Raw genomic sequence first — 23,578 nt, forward strand, 5'->3', positions numbered from 1 at the left:
ATATATGTTTTTTAAACTGCAAAGAAAAGTTTAATTGAAATAGGTAGGTTGTCTAAAAGCAGCTTACGTGTCTTTATTAAATGGTTAGTCATGCCAGTTCAACAGAGGAGGAGCATTTTTAACTTGAAGTTTGAAGCTAATACTAGTTTTTTTTAGGAGCGGATTTTCTTTGATGGCATTTATGATTCATTAGATATCATCTTCAGTTATAGAGGAAAGTTCCTAAGAAATATGAAAAACCTTAATCTTAATAATATGTGAAAAACCTGGCTATGAGCCAGGGAGAGCTTTTAAGAGACAGCACATCTAAAAAGTGAATTTTCGCAAAAGACTGAAATTGAGACCCCAATATTTATTTGGGTTCAGTTCATCGACCTGTGTCCACGGCTCAATAACACACTGTTCGCGTATCATTTGTGGGCCGCGGCCCATGGGTTGGGAAGCGCTAATCTACATCTATCTTTACCAATATGAATAAAATATTTTCTATATCTATCTCCTGTTCTGTTTTGTGCCATTCATCAATTTAAGCCAAGAATGCCACCTGCAGCGGCTTTTATCTACTTAAACGAGCTAAAAAAAAAAAAAAAAAACCCCTCCCTCATATGTTTTTCGTTGTGTGCAAAACGTAGCGTTTGCAAAAGAAAAAAAAATCACTGTTTTTATTGAAGAAGGTTGCCAAAATCAATCAATTGAAGCCAAAATCAATTGTCTTTTTACTTAGCCCCGTTATCGATTATTGGCATAGATGAAGCTAAAAATACTAAGAAAGCGATGATAATAAATAAATTTAATGCTTGCTCCAGAGGAGTCTTGATTCAAAATTTTCATTATGACTATTAATATTGCTGTTGTAAGTAAACGAATTTTTGTAACGATGGGTTTTATATTTAATAAATTATTGGGGGAATTACACGAAGTTTACTGTTTTCTACAATAACCTTTTTAAACTAAGTTTTTTAGAAATAAATTATAGCCTATGTTTATTCCTAATAATCTATGGTGAAAAATGGTTCAAATCGGTCCAGTAGTTTTGAAGCTCACCCCGGACATACACACATACAGAAGCAGCCATTTAAGTATATAGATAACTCTACGAATTTGTGTTTACAACTCTAAACCACCATAAGTGTTATTAAACCATAACAGTGTTGCGAATTAAACTAAATTAAACTAAGATCGATCTTTAAAATAAATATCAGATTAAGCTTTACAATAACATGAAAGGTACATAACTTGTTTTAAGTCAAACTGTTATAGCGTAATATGTTCTCATTTTCCTTTAAATTCTCCAAACAACGACATTTTTAATCGTGATCTATCAATTTCTATTATCCTTTTTTTTTCTTATATAATAATCGAGCAGCAAAGATTACCTACAGATGATGACGACGATGCTTTTTCAGCGATGCCCAGCCATATCTTGAACTGTTACAGCTTCCTCCGTTTCCTTAAGAAACATGACAGATGCCAATTAATGCAAATAAAGTGTGAACGTAAATTCATTGATTGTAACCAGCAAATAGCACCCCGAGTGCTCGTTGAACTGTTGGCAGCTCAATATGTGGATCGGATTGTTGTATTTTTTATCTTTGGCATTCATTTGCAATGGAAGAGGTAATATTTTTGACATTAAATTATACTCAAAACTGTTTTTGTGCGGGTTTTTTTTTTTTTTTTTTTTTTGAGCTACATTTTTTGAGCAATTACGATTGCTTATTGTTCTCACTTGACTGTTTTTGGCGTCCTATGATTTTATTTTCCCCCCGCCTCCCTCTGCAGCAACACCATCGACCGGCCTCACGATGCTGCTCCTCTAGCGAGCACCGTCTCCAGGTTGCGTCCATATCCTACACGCATACACACACACACGCATGCCTACACACACATACACACACTCACACACACACATACACATATATACACACACATATACACACATGCACACACACACATACCCACACACCCATGCCTGCACACAGACACACGCTTACACTCACACATATGCCTGCACACACACAAACACACACATGCCTGCGCACACGCAAAATAAAGAAGAAAAAAACACGTGATTGCAAAAAAAAAACATAATTTGAATTCAATTTATTTATTTTTTTTTTTTTTTGGGAGGGGGGGGGCAATTACGATTGCTTATTGTTCTCACTTGATCGCCTTTGGCGTTTGGTTTCTTTTTCAGCTTGGACCAGGGGCCTCTGCAGCACCACCGCTCACCGGTCTCTGCAGGCACGGCTCTTTTGGTCCTGAGCACTGTCCCTCGGAATCCGCTTCTCCTGCTGGGCTGTGGCGTCCATATCCTGCACACACGCACACTCGCTCATACACATACACACTCACACACACCTACGTGCATACGTACAGGTCTACGCACAGGCACACGCCTGCACACATGCACACAAATATACACATGTAACCGCCAAGGAGGAGGGACAGGAACCATTTCTAGAAACAATAACTCCAATGAATAGTAGAGTGGAGTGAAAAAAAATAAATTTTCGAATTTCAAAACTCCTGGGGTCTCAAAAGTTGCCTTTTAGAATGTACAGGGTACCCTTAAAATATTAGCCTCCTACGATAATATCTTCAGGTTCCAAAATCGTCCCAAAGAAGTCCAAAATTGCAAAAAATCGACCTTTTTTGAACTTTTGTTTAGAAATTCAAAATGTGTGATTTTGAAAATGCTTAGAAGTGCAAATTTAAACTCTATGTAAGGTTAATATCTTCTAAAAGTTTTAGGTCGATAGAACAATTTCTTCTTATTTTCTAAAAACCACAAAATAAACCAAAAATCGACTTTCTTCTTCCATTTTCACACGACCTTGTTAAACAAAAATAAGTCAAGTGCACACAATATAAGTATTTTTAACACAGAATCTAAACTTGTTTATGAGTTAAAAAATTTATTTTAGTATTCAGATAACTTATTACATTACATTTAAGAGCTTTTGCTACGCATCATTTTTGTAGTTTTTGCACAACATACTGGTACAATCTCATTAACAAGAACAAATGATTTTGTTTACCAGTTAGTTTTTTTACTATAAAAACCTTTGCTATTGAATTTTTCATTATACGAATCCGAATTAACTCGACTCAACTTGCAAACAAAGCCGCCTTATTTTTAGGGTAGACTGAAAAAAATGAATTTCCTAATTTCGAAACGTACAAGTGATTCTCTTCGCAAATGAAAAAGAGCAAAAAGCATTTTACAACTAATGTTGAATATCATTATAATCTGATACAAGAAACCGGCTGAAAAAACACAGTACATATAACAATTCCGTGTAGAGAAATTGAAATTATGGAGTATAACATTATTAATTTCTAAACAAGTAATGAGCATTTAATAGCCACTTGCTAACTTGGTTATTATTGGTTGTGACGGTACCAACACCATTACCAGTGTGGCAGGAGGTGTGATTCGACGTTTTAAGTTAAAACTAAACTAACGCATTCAGGTGTTGATTTTGTCTGCTGTATGCAAATGAACTTACTTTGAGACATTTGATGTAACATTTGAACGGAAAACCGAAAGGATCCACAAGTCATTTTAGTAATTATCAGAAAAGATATCAATACCAGCGAAAGTTTACCACTAGTGAAATCAAAAAATATATTCTTAGAGAACGTCCCGTTGAACTTTGACTGGAACAGATCTTAGCCCACATGAGCAATATATTCGTATGAAATCTGCCGAGATGTTTCATCTAGAGATTGCTCAAAGAGCAATATACACTTTATACACAGCGCGACCACATTTTCGCTGATTCTCTGAAATGTATAACTTTAATAGACGGCGGCAATCATTATCTACCTGGAATGTACTACAGCACGAATTATTTAGTAGCAAGATTGCTTGAGCAATCTCCGGATGAAACATATTGGAAAATTTCATACGAATGTATAGTTGGTGGGAGCTAAGATCTGTTCCAGTCTAAGTCGAAGTTACATTCTCACAAGAATATATTTTTAATCTTCACCAGTTGATGATTTTTGCAGGTTTTGATATCTTTTCTGTTAGTCACTAAAATTATTTGAGGGGTCTCTTCGTTGTTCCGTTCTAATTTTGCATTAAATGTCTCAATCAATGAACGTTCATTTGCATATCGCACACGAAATCGATCACTGTATTTGTTTGTTAGTCGACGAATGACTCCTCCTGTCATACCAGTATTGGTGTTGGTACCGTCGTAACCAATTAACCTAAAACAACCAAGTTGTCAAGTGGCTTTTCATCAGCTGTTAGGAAATGAATAATGTTATACTGTATAATTTCAGCTTCTCCGAGCAGAACTTTTATATATCCTGTGTTATTTGAACCGGGTTCTTGTATTAATGACATTTGATAGGAGTTGTAATACAATGTTTTTTGCTTCTTTTCATTTGCGAAGAAAATCACTTGTACGTTTCAAAATTCAGAAATTCATTTTTTTTTCAGTCTACCCTAAAAATAAGGGTAACATATTGATGCTAAAAAGCAACTTTCGAGACCCCAGGCGTTTTGAAACTCGAAAATTTATTTTTTTCACTCCACCCTAGTGCCCATCCCCCTCCATAAGGGCGATGGCGATCCCCCTCGAATGCTGGGGAGTACCTTCCAAAATTAGCGTCCCCCCCCCTCCCCAATAAGATTTTATAAAAAAAAAACCCTGTCAAATCAACCTCTCTGAAATTTCAATGCCGCAATCTGCATTATAGACTCCCCTAAGACTTTTCTGCCTGAAACAACCAGTTGAATGTTCGCTTCAGAGATTGGTTTTAGACAAATCAATGAATGCTCAAAAGAAGGGTGTAAAGTGCATGGAATATGCGATAATTTTTGATTTCAGAATATTGTCTGAGGTAGTTTATAAGTAAACATACTAAAAGTCCCCACCCCAGGGGGGTGAGCTAAAGGTGGGAGGAAGAGGGGAAGCAAATTTTGGGTTTTTTTAACACATGTCAGAAACTGTGGAAAAAATGAGTTCAAAATAAAAGTTCAAGCTAAATAAACTTCCTACGAAACTGTTTCTACATATATTTGTCAAATGTCCAATAATTTTGCGGGTTTATGTTATGAAAAATCGATGATTTTTGAAAAAATTCTTTCTTTTTGTCAAATATTTGCTCCTAGGGCGTCCCAGGATCAGTATTCATGAAAATGGTCAATGACAAAGTTGTAGAACTTTAAATTGCCTTCAATTTGATATGTTACTTCGTTACATTTTATTCAACCAATCAAAAGTTTTAGAATTTCAAACACACACCTTCATAGCAAAAAAAATGGAGCACTTGCCATTTACAAATTTCAAGCTGACTCGAAAGGATCGAGCACTTCCTCTTTCCTCACTGAATTCGACAATCCTGATTGACAATGAAAAAGTATTTGTGGATTACTGCAACACAATTTATGTCAAGCTTCAAGGGAGAGACGGGAGGGGGTTCGGAGAAATTGTGAATTTATGACAAGTGGGAAGAATAAAACAATGTGTGGCATCAAGCAATTTTAATAAGAATATATTTATGAAGAGTAGCTTATGAAAACTACTTTGTGACCAAGGTGGAGGGGGTCAAAAATGAATTTAAAAAGTGTAGTCATTCATGGACAGCCCTTTACTAAGAAAGCGTGCGAAGATTTACAGAATTACGTAAATGCAGTATGAATTAGCTCCATACCCATGGCATTATTTAAAGAAAGAAGATAGAAGAAGAACGAAAGAAAGTGCAGAAAGTCAGCACTTCCTCAGTAAGATATTTATTAGAAATAATTAATTGGTAAATATTCCGAAAGCCCCCGACTCTGCGGTGAGAGGGAGTTAAAGGTTGGAAGGGAGTAGTCAATTTTTGTGGTTTTCGATTATATGTCGGAAACGGCAGAAAAAAATGTGTTTCCGAATAAAAATGAAAGTTAACTAAATTTATAGTGAAATTGTTTTCAAACATATATGTCCCATTTCCAATGGGTTTTTTTTAGGTATACGTTCTTGAAAACCAATCAATGGAGGGAAAAAAATCCTCGTTCTTTTTGTCTCAGAGTGTTTCTGCAAAACAGGCACTCAATGGATCTGTAATGCGCTGCAATCATGTGAAATGGACCCTCAGTTTTTTGTGTCTCAAAAACCCACCAGCTGAACGCTTGAACTGCGGATTCAAACCTGATACCAAAGAAATACGAAGCCAATGCCCAATCACCGCGACACCCAGTCGAGAAGCAATCAAAAATTATACATTTCTAGCAAATACACTCAATATCATTATTCTTATAGAGATGAATATGTGACGCTATAGAATGATAATGATTAATAATAGAAATAAGGTAAATGTAATTGATATGCAGCACCTTCTTGTAACTATAGTTTTTTTTACATTATCACTAATCATATTTTGAAAATGTTTGTATGGAATATGGACTGCCAGTAATTAGAAAATGAAAATATCATCCTTTAAGTTGACGTCTTGATTTCATTCTGAAGGGTCGAAGCTCATTCATCTGTACCAGCAGTGGAAAAGTAGTTCTAAAACATTGGTAATGTATTGATGTCATCGTCGTCCCCTTCATCTTGGATAAATATTTTGAATCCGTTATTGCAACTGCCCTTGCAATGCAAGCATGTGGCAGAGTAGTTTATCGATGATTCTCTGTGATCCGATGATGAATTCACGGATGTGCTGTTCCAAGTCTGTTGTCATTGCAATAAATTAATTTTAGGATATGCGAAAACACTGTTTCTTTGGATTGCGGAATTTATCCCTTCAACTCAGCAGATAAATATCTAGTTGCAGTGATAAGTTTGAACAAGTGCCGATTCCGATCTTCATACACACTTTTGATAGCAAACCAGATTGGAGCATTGACGACATATGTTACAAAAATTATTAAATTTTCAGGAGATTCCACTGAAACTCACAAACGTAGAATTCGATTAGCGCGAGTTAGCCATCAAGCATGAGACATTTTGCCAGACTTAGTGTCTTGCCAGAGCAGATTAGAAGCGTGTCTTTCTCAAAAATGTTTGAAGTGGTGGGGTAAAGAACTGTTGAAGCAATAACTGCTAAAGCCCTGTCTGGCACTTCTTACCTATCACATGTCCATAAATGAAAATCAAAGTCTACCTTATTGCTTGTAATAGTAAATTTATCGATATAAGTGTCTGAAGTTTATAAAGGTCCCCTTGAACTCTTCCTCACTATTCGTATCCCATGGAATAGATGCGATGAAGTAATGGCACAAAAACTGTTTTCACTTTCTTCTTGATGCTAAAGCTGCGACAGAGAGAGAGATTTCCCTTTTTCTTATATACATATGTTTTTTATTCCGGACAAATACAGTTATAAATATCTTTGAATTTGCAAGATAAAATATCAAATAGCAGTTTACAAGGTCCGACTAAATAAAAGTGAGGCCCTAGGCCCACAATAATTTGGAGGCCCTCTGAAGGCTCTATAGCGGAATACAGTGGTCGATTTACAGTTTTGGGGGCCCATCGGAATGCATTTTTGGAAGCCCCTTTACCTATTACAGAACTATGTAAATCATTTATCGTGTGCATTTAGGAATCTCATTTCGGGGCCGCTTTGAATAATAACATGGTTAATTTATTACTGGCAGAATGAATGAAAATTTTCCTTTAAGAACGTTTTTTTTTCCAATTAACAAGTCGACATTTTTCAAACTAATTTTAAAACGCAATGCATAATTCTTCAAGTAATTTGGGACCCCGGGAATAGTGGGCATCTGCGGCAATCAAGTCCTGGCAGTTTAGTAGCTTGTTAAACAGGTTCTAATTATTTTCTTAGGTACTTTCGGATAGGATTTCAAAAGATTGTTGCATTTCAAGGGGCAGAATTTTAGCATCTCTTACTCATTTATGTTGCACAGTTGGCAGGAAACATTTTGCCAAATTCACACATTTCATCCAATTCTGACACCTAAAATGGCAAGTGTAAATTTAACCAGTGCAAATTGAAAGTTTGATCTTTTGTTTCTGTAAACGAAGTAACATTTGTTATTATTGCAATCATACATAGAACGTTTCCTATTTGGGTACGGAAATCCAAACTTTAAACTCTATCAGGAGGCAAAAAGACTTATCAGAATGGAATAAAATTTCAGACATGTTAGTTTGAGACCATTTAGCACCTTTTTAATCCTCTGCCCCTTAACATTTCGAAAAAAACTTTAAGTGATCCACACTAATATGTGTCCTCAAAACTTATTTGCTAAATTATCAAATACAAGTAAATTACAAATTATATTTTTTCTGTGGTATTGCAACATTAGAATACTAATAGCCCAATAATCGTGAGAAATATTATTATTTTATTATAAACTATTCTATAATAAATTCGAGTGGGTTTCAGAAAGTAAGGCAAAAAGTAAGAGCTCTGATGAATGTGCAGATTCTCTGTATGAATTGGGAAGTATTGGACCCCCCTCCTTACAGTCACAATCTCGCATCTAGTGATTTCTGTTTCTTTGGACCTAAAAAAACACTAGGGAGGTCAGCATTTCAGAACCAATGCTACGGTTCAGCAAGCCAGCTTGATGTGGTTTCACATTCTGGAGGATGATTTCTTCCATGCCGGATTTCCAAATTATTCTTTAAAGGTCCAAATAGATAGAAGTCATTTGGTGTGAGGTCGGGACGGTAAGGAGAATTGTATAACACCTCCCAACGGAAAAACCGCGTCACACTTCTTGATTCATTGGCGGGATATGTTTCCGTCAACACAGTCATCTTCTAACGGACATTTTGTCCTGTTAGTCGACACCCAGCTCCATTCACCAGTACTGTTTGAAGCATTCTTCATCTTCGTTACTTTCAGCGCGATTTTTATTCATACGAAGAATCTACACACCACTCACAGTTCTTGTTTTTTTACTTTTTATAAACTCCTGCGTTATTTATTTTATTTATTTTTGCTAACTTTTTGAAACGTCGCTGGCGCAAAGCTTGGGGCACCAAAGGGTTGACGGCAAAAAAATCTAAAAATTTCGTAGCATTCCTTTAAATACTTACCGTGAGCGGCTCATTGGCAGGAACTGCTAGTAAATGAGAATTAAGCAAACAATCCGGTTAACTGTTTCTTGACGTTTAAACGTTGGTTCATACAGTAACACGATTCATTATGTGTCTGCAAGTTTTTTCAAGTAAAGAACAATACTTCTCACTACTTTCTTTCTCAGTTCTTGATGAAGGATGCAGAGATTTGAAAGAGCTCCCGATCAAGGACGTCGGTCCGAAGATCATCCAAGTGACGGGGAAAGGAACTTTGTACAGTCCTGGTTTTGAGAAAAATCAAAACTACCCGGATTCAGTGCAATGCACATATCAATTACAGGCACCAACTGGAATGGTAAGTTATTCACATTGAATGGACTTAAACAAAATTATTTTCAAAAAAGAGTTGATGCAAGACGTTTGAATTACTTTTGACTGTTAGTTTCTCACCACATTTATAGAAATAATTACGTTACATTCCGAAAAATATTTCGTTCGGAACCTTGAGCAAGACAAAATTCATTTCCGCTTTTGTGCATACGCACGTGTTTCGTAACTCAATATTATGCTGCAGTTTTACTCTTAGACCAGGAATTATAAATGGAGGGAGCAAATCCAATCATTGGCTTACCAAATGCTTGGGCAAAGATCTCAAGTCACGTGACTTAACAACGATAAATGGTTGATACGTTTTGCGTGAAACTGCGATAGAAACATAGAGTAAAGAAATTACATAGAGAGACCCCACTATACTGAGAAATTGAAGCCGGAAGTTGCACCGCTGTATCCCAAGAATCTTAGCTTCTTGCTAAATAACTTGAGATACATTTTGATTCAAAACATTCTATTACTTGATCTCAATTGGTAGTTAATTTAAACTTAGATATTATTGCAAGTTTAGGAAGCACGTTTTTCAAATTGCATTAAAACATGAGTTAAAATGCAAACCAATCCGTCAGCCACTTTATTCAGTCCCTTCACGAGATTGGTGAAAATATTCTCGCGAAACGACCATGTTATCATAACTCTGCCCATAATTGCACTGCTGTATCCCATAATTCCGGCTTCAATTTCATCTCCTTTTTACCATAGACGGGGCCTCTCTATGTAAATTTGTTTACTCAATGGGTAAAAACCCGATTTCTTCCTACAGTTCGGTTTAAAATTAATCACGTGATTTGGTGTCTTTATATCACGAATGAAAGTCCTAAATCCTTCCATTTTTTCTCTTCTCAATGGTTTTTCTAGCCAATGAAAAAATCGGAGAGATTCCAGAGTTGATAGCTAGGGCAAAGCGAATTGATGGCAGGAGCACAAAGAGTTTAGATTTGATAACTATAGCCCAGACTCAAAAAAATGTCATTAACCGACTTCAAAAAAGGAGGTTATGATTTCGTATTGCGGCTTTTAATGTGTGTTTTCGAATTATTCCAACACTACTGGACCGATTTGAAAAAAAAAAAATTGTTTGAAAGGGTATACTTCCCACATGGTCCCATTGTAAATTGGTCTGGATCTGATAAAGGGTCCCGGAGAAATCCAAGAAACTTTAAATTTCATACGTCATGGTCACGTGGTGTTGCTGTGATCGGTGTATTTTCACACCTAAGCTTTTGGCTTTCTCTTGAACGATATGTGCACATGGATGATTAATTTTCTCAACGCTGCGCCGCATGGTAATTTTTTATTATAGGTGTTATTAATGTATTTATTACTGCGTAGCAAAGCAATAAATTAAATATATTTTGCTACTTTAATAGTTGAATCAATTACCTTAACATTTTATTTACTAATAAATAACTTTATTTAGGCACTAAGTTCTTTATTTAATATTATAGTTTTTAAATGTATTTAGTGTTTAATTGAGGGGGAATTGAATACAGAACACCCCTCCCCCAAGATTTAATTTATATTCTTTAGTAATATACATTATAACTGTGTATGATTGCTGAAGTTTGACCAATATTCTGGATTTACTATTTCACGATGCCGCCAGTTCAATTTGAAATTAGGGTTATATTAATTAGCAGGCTTCAAAAAAAGGAGGAGGTTCTGAACTCGTCCGATTTGTTTTTTCTTTGTACAATGCTCCATAAATACTCGAAGACACCTGTACCCAGGGGCGTGCACAGGGAGGGGAGAGGGATACCTGTTGTCCCGGGCCCGAGCCTGGAGGGGGCCCAATATTTTTGTAACTAACGGTGAAATATAGGGGTAAACAATATGGAGAGGGGCCCGGAAAAGTCATTTGTGATGGGCTCCAAAATTTCTGTGCCCTTCCTGCCTGTACCGATAAGGAAAAGTCTTTTTTTGTTTGAAACCACATAGTTCCTCGGCGGTCTAATGTTAATCAAGTTCAGGTTTGATGAAATTGAGTTAACTCTTCAAATGTCATACTCACATCATACATCACATGTCATTTAAATCGATTTGTACTTTTTAACTTTGTATATCGTCTCACTTAGTGAACCGGTTTTTATGCTTTTTTTTTTTTTTTTTAGTGGTGTTTTTTTTTTTTTTTAGAGGTGGTCTAACTTAGGTTCCAAATCTTTGATTTACCCTATTTGTTCTTTAGGGAAAAGTTAAGGGTAAAATAATAAATTTCCTGCAATTCCCCTCACAAACGATTAAATATAAAACTCATTGATAAACAAAGGCCATAATACAAAGGTTTATACTTTCTTTACCTATAGTTAAAGAAAGTACTAAAAATATATATTATTAAGAGTAATGATAATGAAAATTTTGAATTAAGGATTCTCTGAAGCAAACATAAAATTCATTCTAGGGGAATTTTTAATCTTCATCTATAGTGGGGCCATGTGAAGAAACATGCGACTTTTATCACGAGTTACATGACACGTATTGCGAAACATAAATTACAATTTACAATTCTAAAATTTACAATTTTACAAATTTAAACTTGAGGCGATTTCGTTTTTTTTTTTTTTTTTTTTTTTTGTTTTTTTTTTAGTGACTCATGCATTTGCTTTCGGAAAGCAAACTTCGATAAAGTTGAACAAATGATGAAGACAATTTTTTTTGTACATAGTTACGCATTTGAAAAAGCCTTTCTTCATAGTCGTCGGAAGTCTCCGAGACGCTCGCCGTGTTATTTACACCACTAAAAAGCAAAAAATAAATTATTTTTAAATAAAAAAAACCGCCTTCAAAAAATACTCAGGAACTAAAAAGTAAAAAGTAACTGATTACACTTACATTCTATTTCCTACCCTAACATAAAAATGAAATTTCTTTTACAATTTCAGTACAAAAATCAACTAAACAACGAATTATAAAATAAACACTGATTTAAATTACTATACGATGAATTATTTTAAATACCTAACTAATTATATACGATCTCTTAATTTTTGATAACCTTTTGAAGTCGGGGCCTCCTATAAACTACTACCTAACGTAACTGAGTAGGTTTAGTTTTAAAGACTAATTTCGCGTATAGTTTAATTAGTGTTTAATTCAGTATTCGGTGGGTTGTCAGTTACGTTATGTAGTTGTTTATAGGAGGCCCCGACTTCAAAAGGTTATTTAAAATTAAGAGATCGTATATAATTAGTTAGGTATTTAAAATAATTCATCGTATAGCAATTTAAATCAGTGTTTATTTTATAATTCGGTGTTTAGTTTAGTTGATTTTTGTACTGGAACTGTAAAATAAATTTCATTTCTATGTTTGGGTGGGAAATAGAATGTAAGTGTAATCAGTTATTTTTTGCTTTTTAGTTCCTGGGTATTTTTTACAGGCGTTTTTTTTTATTTAAAAGTAATTTATTTTATATCTCTGTTTAAAATTTTGAAATCTATATGCATGGCTACTTCTGTATGTAAGGATGTCCGGGGTAAACTTCAAAACTACTGGACAGATTTTAACCATTTTTTCACCACAGATAGCTACATTATTAGGAAGCAGCATAGGCTATAATTTATTTATAAAAAACTTAGTTTCAAAAAGTTATGATGGAAAACAGTAAATGTCACGTAATTTCCCCATTAAATGATTAAATACAAAACCCATTGTTACAAAAATTCATTGCCTTACAACATCAATATTAATAGTAATCATATTGAAAGTTTTGAATCATGGCTTCTCCGGAGTAAACATGAGTTTAAAGACATTTAAACATTTGGAAACTCTACTTTTTGCACACTTAGGGAAACATAGCAGAGAGCTTTTTTTTTTTTCTTTTTCTTTTTCTGTGTGTGTACTACAATTAAATAAAGCGCACGGTTTTTTTAGTGATCTTTGTTTTTGTTAGTTCATATTTTGGAAATTCTTCAAATTTTTATCTGCTTAAATATCGTGCTTTCGTTTCTTACTGAATACTATTTCGTTCTTTATATTCATTGGTGTTTTACTTTTATGGGTAAGGAAGAAGCTCGATTTTTAATCACGTCAAAGCGGTGTGTTTTGACTCCTATCAGTTAACACAGAAACGAATGAAAGTAACGATTGTTTCTCACAATTATTACTGACCCAGGCAACGCCGGGTATTTTTGCAAGTACTTAATAAAAGTTGAACGGATGTAGCTGGGACGCTGTCAAACTGTTGATCATAAAAAATTACTATCTTCCATCCAAATATTCCTTTTTTAAAACAGTGCAATAAATATTGAGCACTAAGTTACCACCCCTAAGCTTGGGCTAAGGCAAAACTATGTTTAATATATCCCGGCAGCCCGGTTCTCATATCCAGAAACTGCAGATTTACTTCGTTCTGGACTCATCCGTCTGAAATAGGGATTAATTGAGCAGGAGGCAGGTTTCATCTGATTAAAGCTGAGAGTGTTAGCAAACTGGTAGATAAAATAAATTTATCCTCACCAGCGGGAATCCGCAGACATGGTGCGGTGCAACTCGCAAATTGAAGACAAAGCTTGGGTATTGAACCGTAAGTTACCGCCCGCCCTTAAGCGAGGGATAAAACAGAAATTCATGCAATGTACCGGCAGTCCGGTTTTCCGTTCCAGAGACTGAAGTTTCTTCCGTGTTATGGACAGTCAGGAATAGGTAAAAACCGAGCTGGAGGTAGATTTCATCTCATTGAAGCTGATAGTACCAACAAACTTTTATAAAGTAAATTTATCTCACCAGCGGGAGTTCGCAGACATGGTGCAATTCAACTCGTAAATTGATAGCAAAGCATGGGAATAAAGAAGTAAGGTAATTAATTAGGAGCGGTAATTTACTGCTTAATACCCAAGCTTTGTCTTCAACAGGGGTGCCCCTCCCACCAAGGGGAGAGGATCATGGCGCAGATTGCGCCATTGAAATTTTTAGGAGGGGTGTTTTGAGGGGTATTTTTCACTTTTTGGTTAGGGAGCTCTTGCTTTGGAGGGGGATCTTCAACGATATTTAGAGGGTGTGCCCTTGCTCTGAGGGGGGTGGGCACGCCTGCCTTCAAATTACGAGTTGAATTGTATCATGTGTCCAAACCCTAGCTGGTGAGATAAAATTACTTTGTCCACCTGTTTCTACCGCTCCAAGCTTTAATGAGATGACATCTGCCTCCTGCAAGGTTGCTCCCTATTCCACACTGATGAATACACAACAAGGACGAAACTGTAGTCTCTGGATTAGGATTTCTAATCCCGCGCCGATTTCAGTCCCGCGGGATTTCGAGATTGTAAGGAGCTAGTCCCGCGGGATCCCGCGAACTTGTCTCCCGGGATTGACTTGGTTCTCCTAAAAATAGAAAAAGTTGTGCTTTTTAGGAAGGACTGCTTTTGTTACTTGAACTAGAGTAGTTTTTTTTTTAAATTCCGTACACCAACTGAAGAGCACTACAAAGTCAAATTCCAATTAGTAAATATTCTTTGGTACGCAAAAGTGTGTGTCCTAAAAAGGTTCAATGCATCTTAACAAAGCATCGCTAGTACAGGGTGAGAAAGTTTTTTTGCTCAAAAAATAATGTGCTTGACGGAAACACGTGCTGTGACTCCACTTTTGCAAAAGATCCAAATTATCTTCTTCATCTTCTGAAATAGATTTTTGTCTTCTTCATCTTCTGAAATAGATTTTTGTACTCTTATGCCTGGTTTTTTCCCAAGAACTGCAAATTTCGGCTAAAAATGAAGGCTATGTATGTTTTGCTGTATCCAAATTATACGCATTTTTTCACTTGCTGAACGTATGAAAACTAAATCCTCCGAATGAGAATACCAATTTAATCTCAAAAAAAAAAAAAAAAATTCAATTCTTATTGTGTTCTTAAATGTTAAATCCACCGCTCATTACGTGAGACAGAAAGTTTTTCTTGCTCTTCTTGCAGATGTAAGAGAAGAGTTCTTTAAACTTCAGATAATGCTTGTGAAAATAGTCCTTTTATGAACGGTAAAAGTTGGAAAACGTTTACATGGAAAAAAATTGCGGGATGGAAAATCAAGCGGGATTAATCCCGCTAAATATCATGCGGGATCCCACTGGATTCGGGATCGAGATTGGAAACTGTACTCTGGATGGGATAACCGAGCTACCAGCATATTGCATACGGTGCAATAAGTCTGCATTCCTCAAGATAAAAGAATCAATTAACTGTTATTCTGATAAATTTTCATAACTTTTTCTGCAGCACGTTCGGTTGACGTTCAACGAACTAGACATTGATACAACAGATAGCTGTAAAGCAGATTCCGTGAAAATTCACGAATTTAACTCAGACGGAAAAGGCTTTGTCGTGGCTGTGCTTTGCGGGAGTCGTGTGCCCTATGATTACGTTGCCGATTCTCATGCTGTGCAAGTGACTCTGACGACTGACGAGTTTGGTAACAGAAGGGGATTTAACATTACTTATTCGCCGCAGTCCACATCCAGTAAGTTTTTTCTTTGCACTTCATTAAAAAAGTATTCTAAAAACGTCATTTCAGAATTCCTATTCATAATTTTACAGAGTATTTGTAATGAGTCAATTTACTTGCACTTTTCACCTACAGAGTACATGCTTAATTCTAAGCTCTATAGGTAGGTTTGAACTTCATAAATTGCATCAAAAACTTCCGTCAAATTCTTTTGAAAAATTTCCATTCAAAACTTTCACAGAGGCTTTACATACTGCTGTAAAACTCTAGCTTCTTTCGAAAATCTTACTGAATTACTAAATCCTACATTTGCCAGATTTTCGGACCATCCTAATTTTAAACATAGTTCAATGAGTAAAATGAATTTTGTGGGGGAAAAAGGTTGTAGTCTGCTTAAGTTAGACTTCACTCAACTAGAAATGGAAAATACTGCATACTTACAATGGAAAGGCAATATATTGCGCGTAGTTGAGCAATACCATCTGTGAACTAACCCGTTTTCCACCTGATAAGGAGCGGGTCGAAAATTTTACGAGTAATAATCCGCTTTCTTCCTTTGCATGTGGAATGTTTTTACCACTTTCATTGGGCCGACTTTTCAGAAAGTGTAAACGAGCTTTAAGGAAAAGATGATGTAATCTTTTCCCATCTCTGTAATAAAAAGATATGTTACTGAGCTTTGCAATTCAGAAGCAGTTTTCGTACTGAGTTTTCAAAGAGAATAATGGGAACATGGAAAAATATGTTCTGGGGAAAACAGATTCCAGAAAAAACTCACGAAAAACGAAAGGGAGTAGAAGAAAACTTGTAAATCCTTCAATCTGACATTCTTGTAGAATCAGGCCCAGATCTGCGTACCTGCCGACCCCGCAGTACAGAGGGGCCCCACGTCTTTGAGAGGCCCAACGGCCTGAAAAATTGATTTGAAAAGCTAGCACTAAGATTTATAACATTGCAAATATACACTGCGAGCCTCTTTGGAGGGGGTCCTACAGATTTTGTTGCAGGGGGGGAGCAAAATTTATAGATCTGGGCCTGGTCGGCGCCTTGTCTAGTGGTCAGAAAAGTCTGATTGCGCAAGGCTGCACTTAGGGCAACCCTGCATGGCACAGACTGCGCCATTGAAATGTTAAAAGGGGGGGGGGGGTTTGTGAGGGGACACTTTCTTTTTTGGGAGCTGTTGCTCTTGGTGTAAAAGGGATTTGTAAAAGGAAGTAAAAAAGGAAGTAGTGTATTCGCGAAAAAATTTTCACTCAAAAATCGGCCTTAATTTCTATTTTGCTCACCCCCGAATGAATGTTGTTTTTTTTTTTTTTTTTTTTTTTTTCCCCGACTCGACCACACGTGGATATATGCCTAGAAACGTACAGACACCCTAAATATCCATTTTGACGATCCCCGAGTTAATTACTACGAGTTTTCTCGTGACGTCTGTATGTACGTATGTATGTGTGTATGTATCTCGCATAACTCAAAAACGGTATGTCCTAGAAACTTTAAATTTGGTACGTGGACTCCTAGTGGGTTCTAGTTGTGCACCTTCCCTTTTGGTTGCATTCGGATGTTCCTAAGGGGGTATTTTGCCCTTGTTTGGGGGGGAAATTATTGTTAATTTCGATGTAAACTCAAGTGGTGTCATAATTTGGCGGACACTTTGGCGATATATCGCCAGTCTTTTGGTCGCCAAGTTTTGTCGCCAATTTGGTGACAAATTTGGCGATTTTTTTTAAAATCTGGTTTCAATTTGGCCACTGTTGGTGATATTTAGAGAGTAAATTATTGAATCACATTAAAATTGCTAATAATGGGAAAATTACATTAAGTTGGAGTAAAAGGAAGTCATGTGATGCACACATCAGCTCGTTTTCTTTTTTGATTTAAACTACTTATCTTGTTTTATTTCTGCAGGTGTCTGCCCTTCCGGTAAAAAGATGTGCCGCAATCGAAAGTGCGTAGATTATTCTCAAGTCTGTGATGGAAATGACAATTGTGGGGATGGTACAGATGAAGAAAAATGCACAGGTGAATTTAACTTGAAATTACAGGCGATAAATCCGCTCAACTAGGAGATTCCTTTTTTTTTTTAATACAATCAAGAATGCCTGATTAAAAATATTATGACAGGGCGAGCTTAAAATTTGATTTTGAACTAGAAACACAAAGTTAACACTCTCTGGTGTAGACAATGTTGTGGTACATGAATAAATTCTGTACACACTTCCGTAGCTATCTGGATTTTTTTTCAACAGCAGGGATGTATTTCTACTTCTTTTGTTTCGAGGTGTGACTTATGTGGGCTGTTGCAAGCTACATTTATATTTTTCAAATGTTTATACTTAACCCTTGTTCTCTATCATAGGTAAATTTTACATTTTTAGACAAAGTTATGGGCTAAGTGGAGAATCAACTTTTTTTTACTAGATAAGAAATACTTTTATCACTTATTTTTCCCACTTCTATGTAAGGATTAATTAATATGAAAAGACATTTTTACAAATAATAACTTCTAATACTTTTCCTCAAAATATGAAGCATCAGGATGTTATTAAGTTTTGACGTTATATTGTTCCGATTGGAAGCATGTGTGGAACTTTAAAATAAAGTTTATTATTAAAATAATCGTGTGTTATCTACTTTAAAAACCTCTTCTTCTTTGATATTACATCTAATTTTTATTTTTTAATAAAATTATTGTTTTTTTTCTTGTTTGTTTCCCCCCCCTTCCCCCCCCCCCCCCCCAGTTTTTATGCAATAACGGTCAACTTCAAGGCGCGAATGGAACCTCAAGATGTTTTTTGCATTCGAAATTCTTTTGAATGTCCAAATATCTCTATAAACGGCTACTTTTCTGCCATAAATTTTAGCGTTTATTATATTTTGATTTTTTCACTCAACCCTAATGTCCACTTAAAGGATTTATGACGGAAGTAAAGATCTTTCTGAGGCGTTCTAGTAGGTGTTCTCTACCAGCTATGCAAAAGTCAATATATAGTGAAACCCCGAATCTACGCTTTTCTCTCATTTAACGTTTTTTTCATCAGGTCCCAGTTTTTGTGTATACTAATAATGTTAATCAAACCCGGATTGTTTGTTTATTATTTATGAATTTACCGCGTTTTACGTTTTCCCTGGGAGGTAAAAAAAGGGGAGGAAATGGTTCTTAAAAAGCAACATGTTTCATTTGTGCTTTTTAAAAGATAATCCACGTTGTTGAAAGTTAATCTATGAAAATAGAAATACCACTTGACTTTTCATAGAGCAATGAAAATGAAGAAGGAGAACCGGAAACACAGCCTGTCACTTCTTTCAATATTGCTTTGAAGAGTTTATAAACAGAGAAAGACATTTTTTTTTTCTCACACAGACCAGGAAAATAAACTTGCAAAGTATTTCAATCTTGGAAGATTCTGCGTTTACTTTGAATTCAATGGCTAAAAAGCAATCCGCTATTACGGACTGTTTTCAACTTAAACGCCCGAATTCGCAACTAAAGGTTTTAAAATGAGCTGATATGATATCGTTAATAATGTTGTTTTCGTAAAATATAGATATTATACTTTTTGAAAGAGTCATCTTTACTGCCTTTAGTTATTTTCTGTTTGATTTTTGCTTTTTATATATTTCTCGTATTTTACGTTTTCCTCCATTATACGTTTTCTCGTATTTTGCTTTTTTTCACTCAGTTCTTTAAGTAATGTATTATCGGGATTTCACTGTAGTTATGAGTGAATTCGAGTGCCAGATTCAAGTACGATATTCGTTCCAGTTACTACACCAAAACCTGTTTTTGTGCGGTCCTTTTTTCTTTTTTCTTCTTTGCGCGATTTTTTTTTTTTTTTTTTTTTTTTTTTTTTTTTTTGTGGTGTGTGTGTATGAAAATTATTTATAAAACGAGAGGAGATTGTTTATAAAACGAGTGTGAGGTAGTATCTTCAAGTGACGACAGGGGCATCCCGATGGAAAGTTAGTGTGACCTCCCAAAAATGTTCTTATTCAGGAAATTTTTTGGGAGTCGGTAATATTATTATCATTTGGTTAATTTTGATTTCCTTTCAGTATAACTTTTTGCGTTATTTTCTATGTGAGACTTTTTTATGCTGTCCCTATCCACCGCATAAAAAAAAAATATTTTTTTTAAACTGTTGCAAAAACAACTTTTTATAGCTATTCGTGAAGTTTCGAACAATTTTTTTATGCGATTTTTTTTTATGCGGTCCTTATCCAGCGCACAGCGCATAAAAACAGGTTTGGGTGTATATTAATAGTGAAGCTTTCATTGAAATCGAGGCGAGATTAAACAACAAATTGGAGATTTAATCATAATAATTGCGCAACAAATTTTGTCGAATTCAGTGTTGAAAACTGTTTTTACTGATTTGAACTAAAACTTTGCAGTTACATTGCCTACAACTGAATGTGGGAAGTCGGAAATCAGCCCGAAGCCTATGTCTTTCTTAGATCGAATCGTTGGTGGTCAAGAAGTCACCGAAGGCAGCTGGCCTTGGATGGCTGATCTACAAGAAAGACTTGTCGAGCCTAATGGTCATATGTGTGGCGGAGTGTTGATTAGTGCACAGTGGGTGCTTTCTGCAGCACATTGTTTTGGAGGGTGAGTTTTTAAAATCTACCTCCGTATTTATACACTGAGGGTTTTCGTAATCTGTTTTAATAAAATATGACTCGTGACAATGCAATATGATCAATCAAAAAATATTTACTATTGAACTCGAGGTCTCTTTCTTTCTTAGTACGTTGAATAAAATTAACATCCAATACGCTCAAATCGTGGTTTTGGACACTGACATTCCTTCTCAATATGTTGAATAAAATCAATTTCTAACACGCTCAAGTCGTGGTTTTGGACATCAACGTTCCTTCTTAGTATGTTGAACTTCCAACACTCTCAAATCGTGGTTTTGGACACATCAACAATTTCCTACCACAGAAGTAGTAGCTAACTTCCAAATCATTACCTTACATTCATCTGATCTAAAGTTTTTTTATTTCTTGAGATGTTGACTCCGTGTAACATCTCGTCACAAGACTCGCTGTTGCTTAAGATAACTACTGCACGTGGAGTTTTCGAGAGAGTGTGTTACTATTTTTTTCTCCGTTACAGATTCTATATCGATACCTTTAAGTATTGCTTTGAGAATCTACTGAGAATTTTCCTCTTAGATAAATAAATGATATTTTGCATCCAACATCTTCACTAATTCTTCTTATTTTAACGGTTTCGAATTCAACACGATACTTCATTACATTACATTACATGAACATAGTTTCATGTACATGCTGTTGCTCTGGATTTTCTTTACATACAGTATACATAGAATTCGACACACAACTTTACATTTTCATACTCAAAATACCCTAGGATAGGGTGTTTACTTTATTCGTCACGGTCGCGTTTTTTACATTTAAGAAAAAAAAAATTAATAGTGCCGTTGGATCTTGTATATACACTGTTCGACATTGAAAATGCAGCACCAAGAAGGAGTGTTCAGAAATTTATGCAAATTTTAGAGTAGACGTATATCACTGAGTTATGTAAATGATGTGAAATACGCAGCTCTCCGACGCGCGTGAAGTAAGATATAAAGGAAGGAACTTGCAGAATGGGCAATATTCGTGTCGTTATTTCTGACTAGAGAATTATCGAAGAAATTTTGTTTTTGTCTTGGAGGATACGTGTAACACGAGAGAATGCCAGGCCGACGTCAACGAAGGCACTTCCAGCAGATAGACGATTTTACGAGGAGTATGGTGATCGGACTGAAAAGGGGAGGTTGGTCCGTACGTCAAATCGCAGCTGATACCCACATGAATGCGAGCATGGTGCATTGGTTGGACCGAAGATGGTTGGAACAACGAAATGTGGTAAGATTGGGGGGTGCAAGGTCAGCCAGAGTGATGTCAGAACGCGTGGATCGACGCATCCACCGACAAGCTGTAGCAGACCCACAAGTCACTTGTTCCTCGATTCTGCAGCAGGTGCAAGATACCCTGAATGTTCCCGTGTCAGACAGAACTATTTCCCGTTGTTTGGTCGCAATCACGGCGTCCGCTACGAAGACTGCCATTGACACCACAACAAAACTATTCGCAGTTCTAAAGTTTGAATACGCCATCTTGCAATGGATTAAGAAATTTGTCGAAGTGGTAAAACTTTTCATTTTCCGCCGACAAGTCAAATGTCATGTCAGGTCATATTCTACGTAAGCAGGTCGACCTTTGTTTTGCCTCTTTCATCAACCATTGGTCAGAAACAGCAGCAACTCGTATAGTTTATTTGAATGGTGTCGTTTCCGAAATTTTCAAAGTATTTTTTTTTTTTTTTTTTTTTTTGATACAGCATGCTTAAAAACATAGGATTCGATCATTTTGTAAACAATTTCATAAAGTTTAATATTTTTAACAATTGGTTTAATATTTTTAATTGGTGCGCAGATTGAAATTCATTTTTGACGCTTCTGCATATGACATCGCAAGTGATCAAATGCCATTCACTGATGCCATCTGCGCAGAGCGCGAACAATCATAACCTGGTAACGCGGTTGACACCAACGCGTTAACACTTAGCGCGCCAAAGTACATCACTTGCGTCATCAAATGTCAAAAATCGGACATTTAAAAAAATTGAACAAAGAATAACTGTTGGTGAAATAAGTTTTTTTCTGACTCCATGTCTTTTTTTTTTTTTTTTTGCTTATTCTATCAATTTCAGTGACCAAAAGTAGTACTTTTGACTGAAGGAAACAACACCATTGCGAAAAACCATTAATTGATAGAGGTTAAATATCGACCCAGCCCACATCCAGAACTTTACATAAACGGAAATAAATTCATTTTTACTGATTCTAGACTTTTATTGTATCAATAATGCGCTAAATCTTGCACTTAGCTCATTAATCTATGAATTGTGCTTTTACAAATAACTATGCATAATGGGGTCGTTTCCAAAATTCTAAAAGTATTTTTTTTTTCTGAAAAGCATGCTTGAAAACATAGGATCTGACCATTTTTTTAAATAATTTGTTTACGTTTAATATTTTTAAAAAATTACTTAAATCGGTGCGCTTTCATTGTTTACGTTTCTGCCGATGACATCACAAATGATGAAATGCCATTCAGTGTTGCCATTCAAAGAGCAAAATGTTTAATTCGCATCTTTACTCACGTGTATTGGCAACGATATGGTTGATAGCAAGCTTAGAACGCAATATTTAATTCGCTTCTTGATTATCAAAACATGGAAAAAGGTGGAAACACGGTAGAAAGGTAGAAAGATGCGCCAAACTGCATCATTTGTGACGTCATCAAGACCACTCCTTGTTTAAAATATTGGACATTTTAAAAAATTAATTACAAAATAACTGTTGGGAAAATAAAAGTATTTTCTGGGTTCATGTTATTATTATTATTATTATTTTGCTTGTTCCTTCATTTTCAGTGACTAAAAATAGTACTTTTGACTGAAGGAAACAACCCCATTATGCTGATTTCTCTGGGACGGTGACAGGAATTAAATATTGTTTGCATTCACTCGCCATTGGTTCTGCATAATTTAATGAACAAACTATAGCGTTGCCAATTTTACTCCCATTGGTTAACATTTATTCCATCATTAAAAAATTTTGGTTCACTAGCCTGGGCCTTGGGGGGCTCGGCGAGACTGACGCAAAAAAAAAAGAAAGGAAGGAAGGTAGGAAGAAAGAAAAAGGGGACAAAAAAAAACTCATTATAAGAGAAAACGTAAAGAT

General features: G+C 35.7%; 1 protein-coding gene across 1 annotated transcript in view; it reads left to right on the top strand.

The window, feature by feature from the left end:
* The first annotated feature begins 1,495 nt into the window (after positions 1-1,495).
* Positions 1,496-23,578, top strand: part of LOC129226456 (ovochymase-2-like) — a 45,391-nt gene continuing 23,308 nt past the window's right edge. The window contains exons 1-5 of the mRNA XM_054861063.1: positions 1,496-1,617; positions 9,185-9,354; positions 15,590-15,830; positions 17,724-17,837; positions 20,211-20,424. Of these exons, the coding sequence (XP_054717038.1) occupies positions 1,563-1,617; positions 9,185-9,354; positions 15,590-15,830; positions 17,724-17,837; positions 20,211-20,424 (794 nt within the window). The 5' untranslated portion in view covers positions 1,496-1,562. The remainder of the gene's footprint in view (positions 1,618-9,184; positions 9,355-15,589; positions 15,831-17,723; positions 17,838-20,210; positions 20,425-23,578) is intronic.

Source organism: Uloborus diversus, chromosome 7, assembly GCF_026930045.1.
Source record: "Uloborus diversus isolate 005 chromosome 7, Udiv.v.3.1, whole genome shotgun sequence".
Lineage (NCBI taxonomy): Eukaryota > Metazoa > Arthropoda > Arachnida > Araneae > Uloboridae > Uloborus > Uloborus diversus.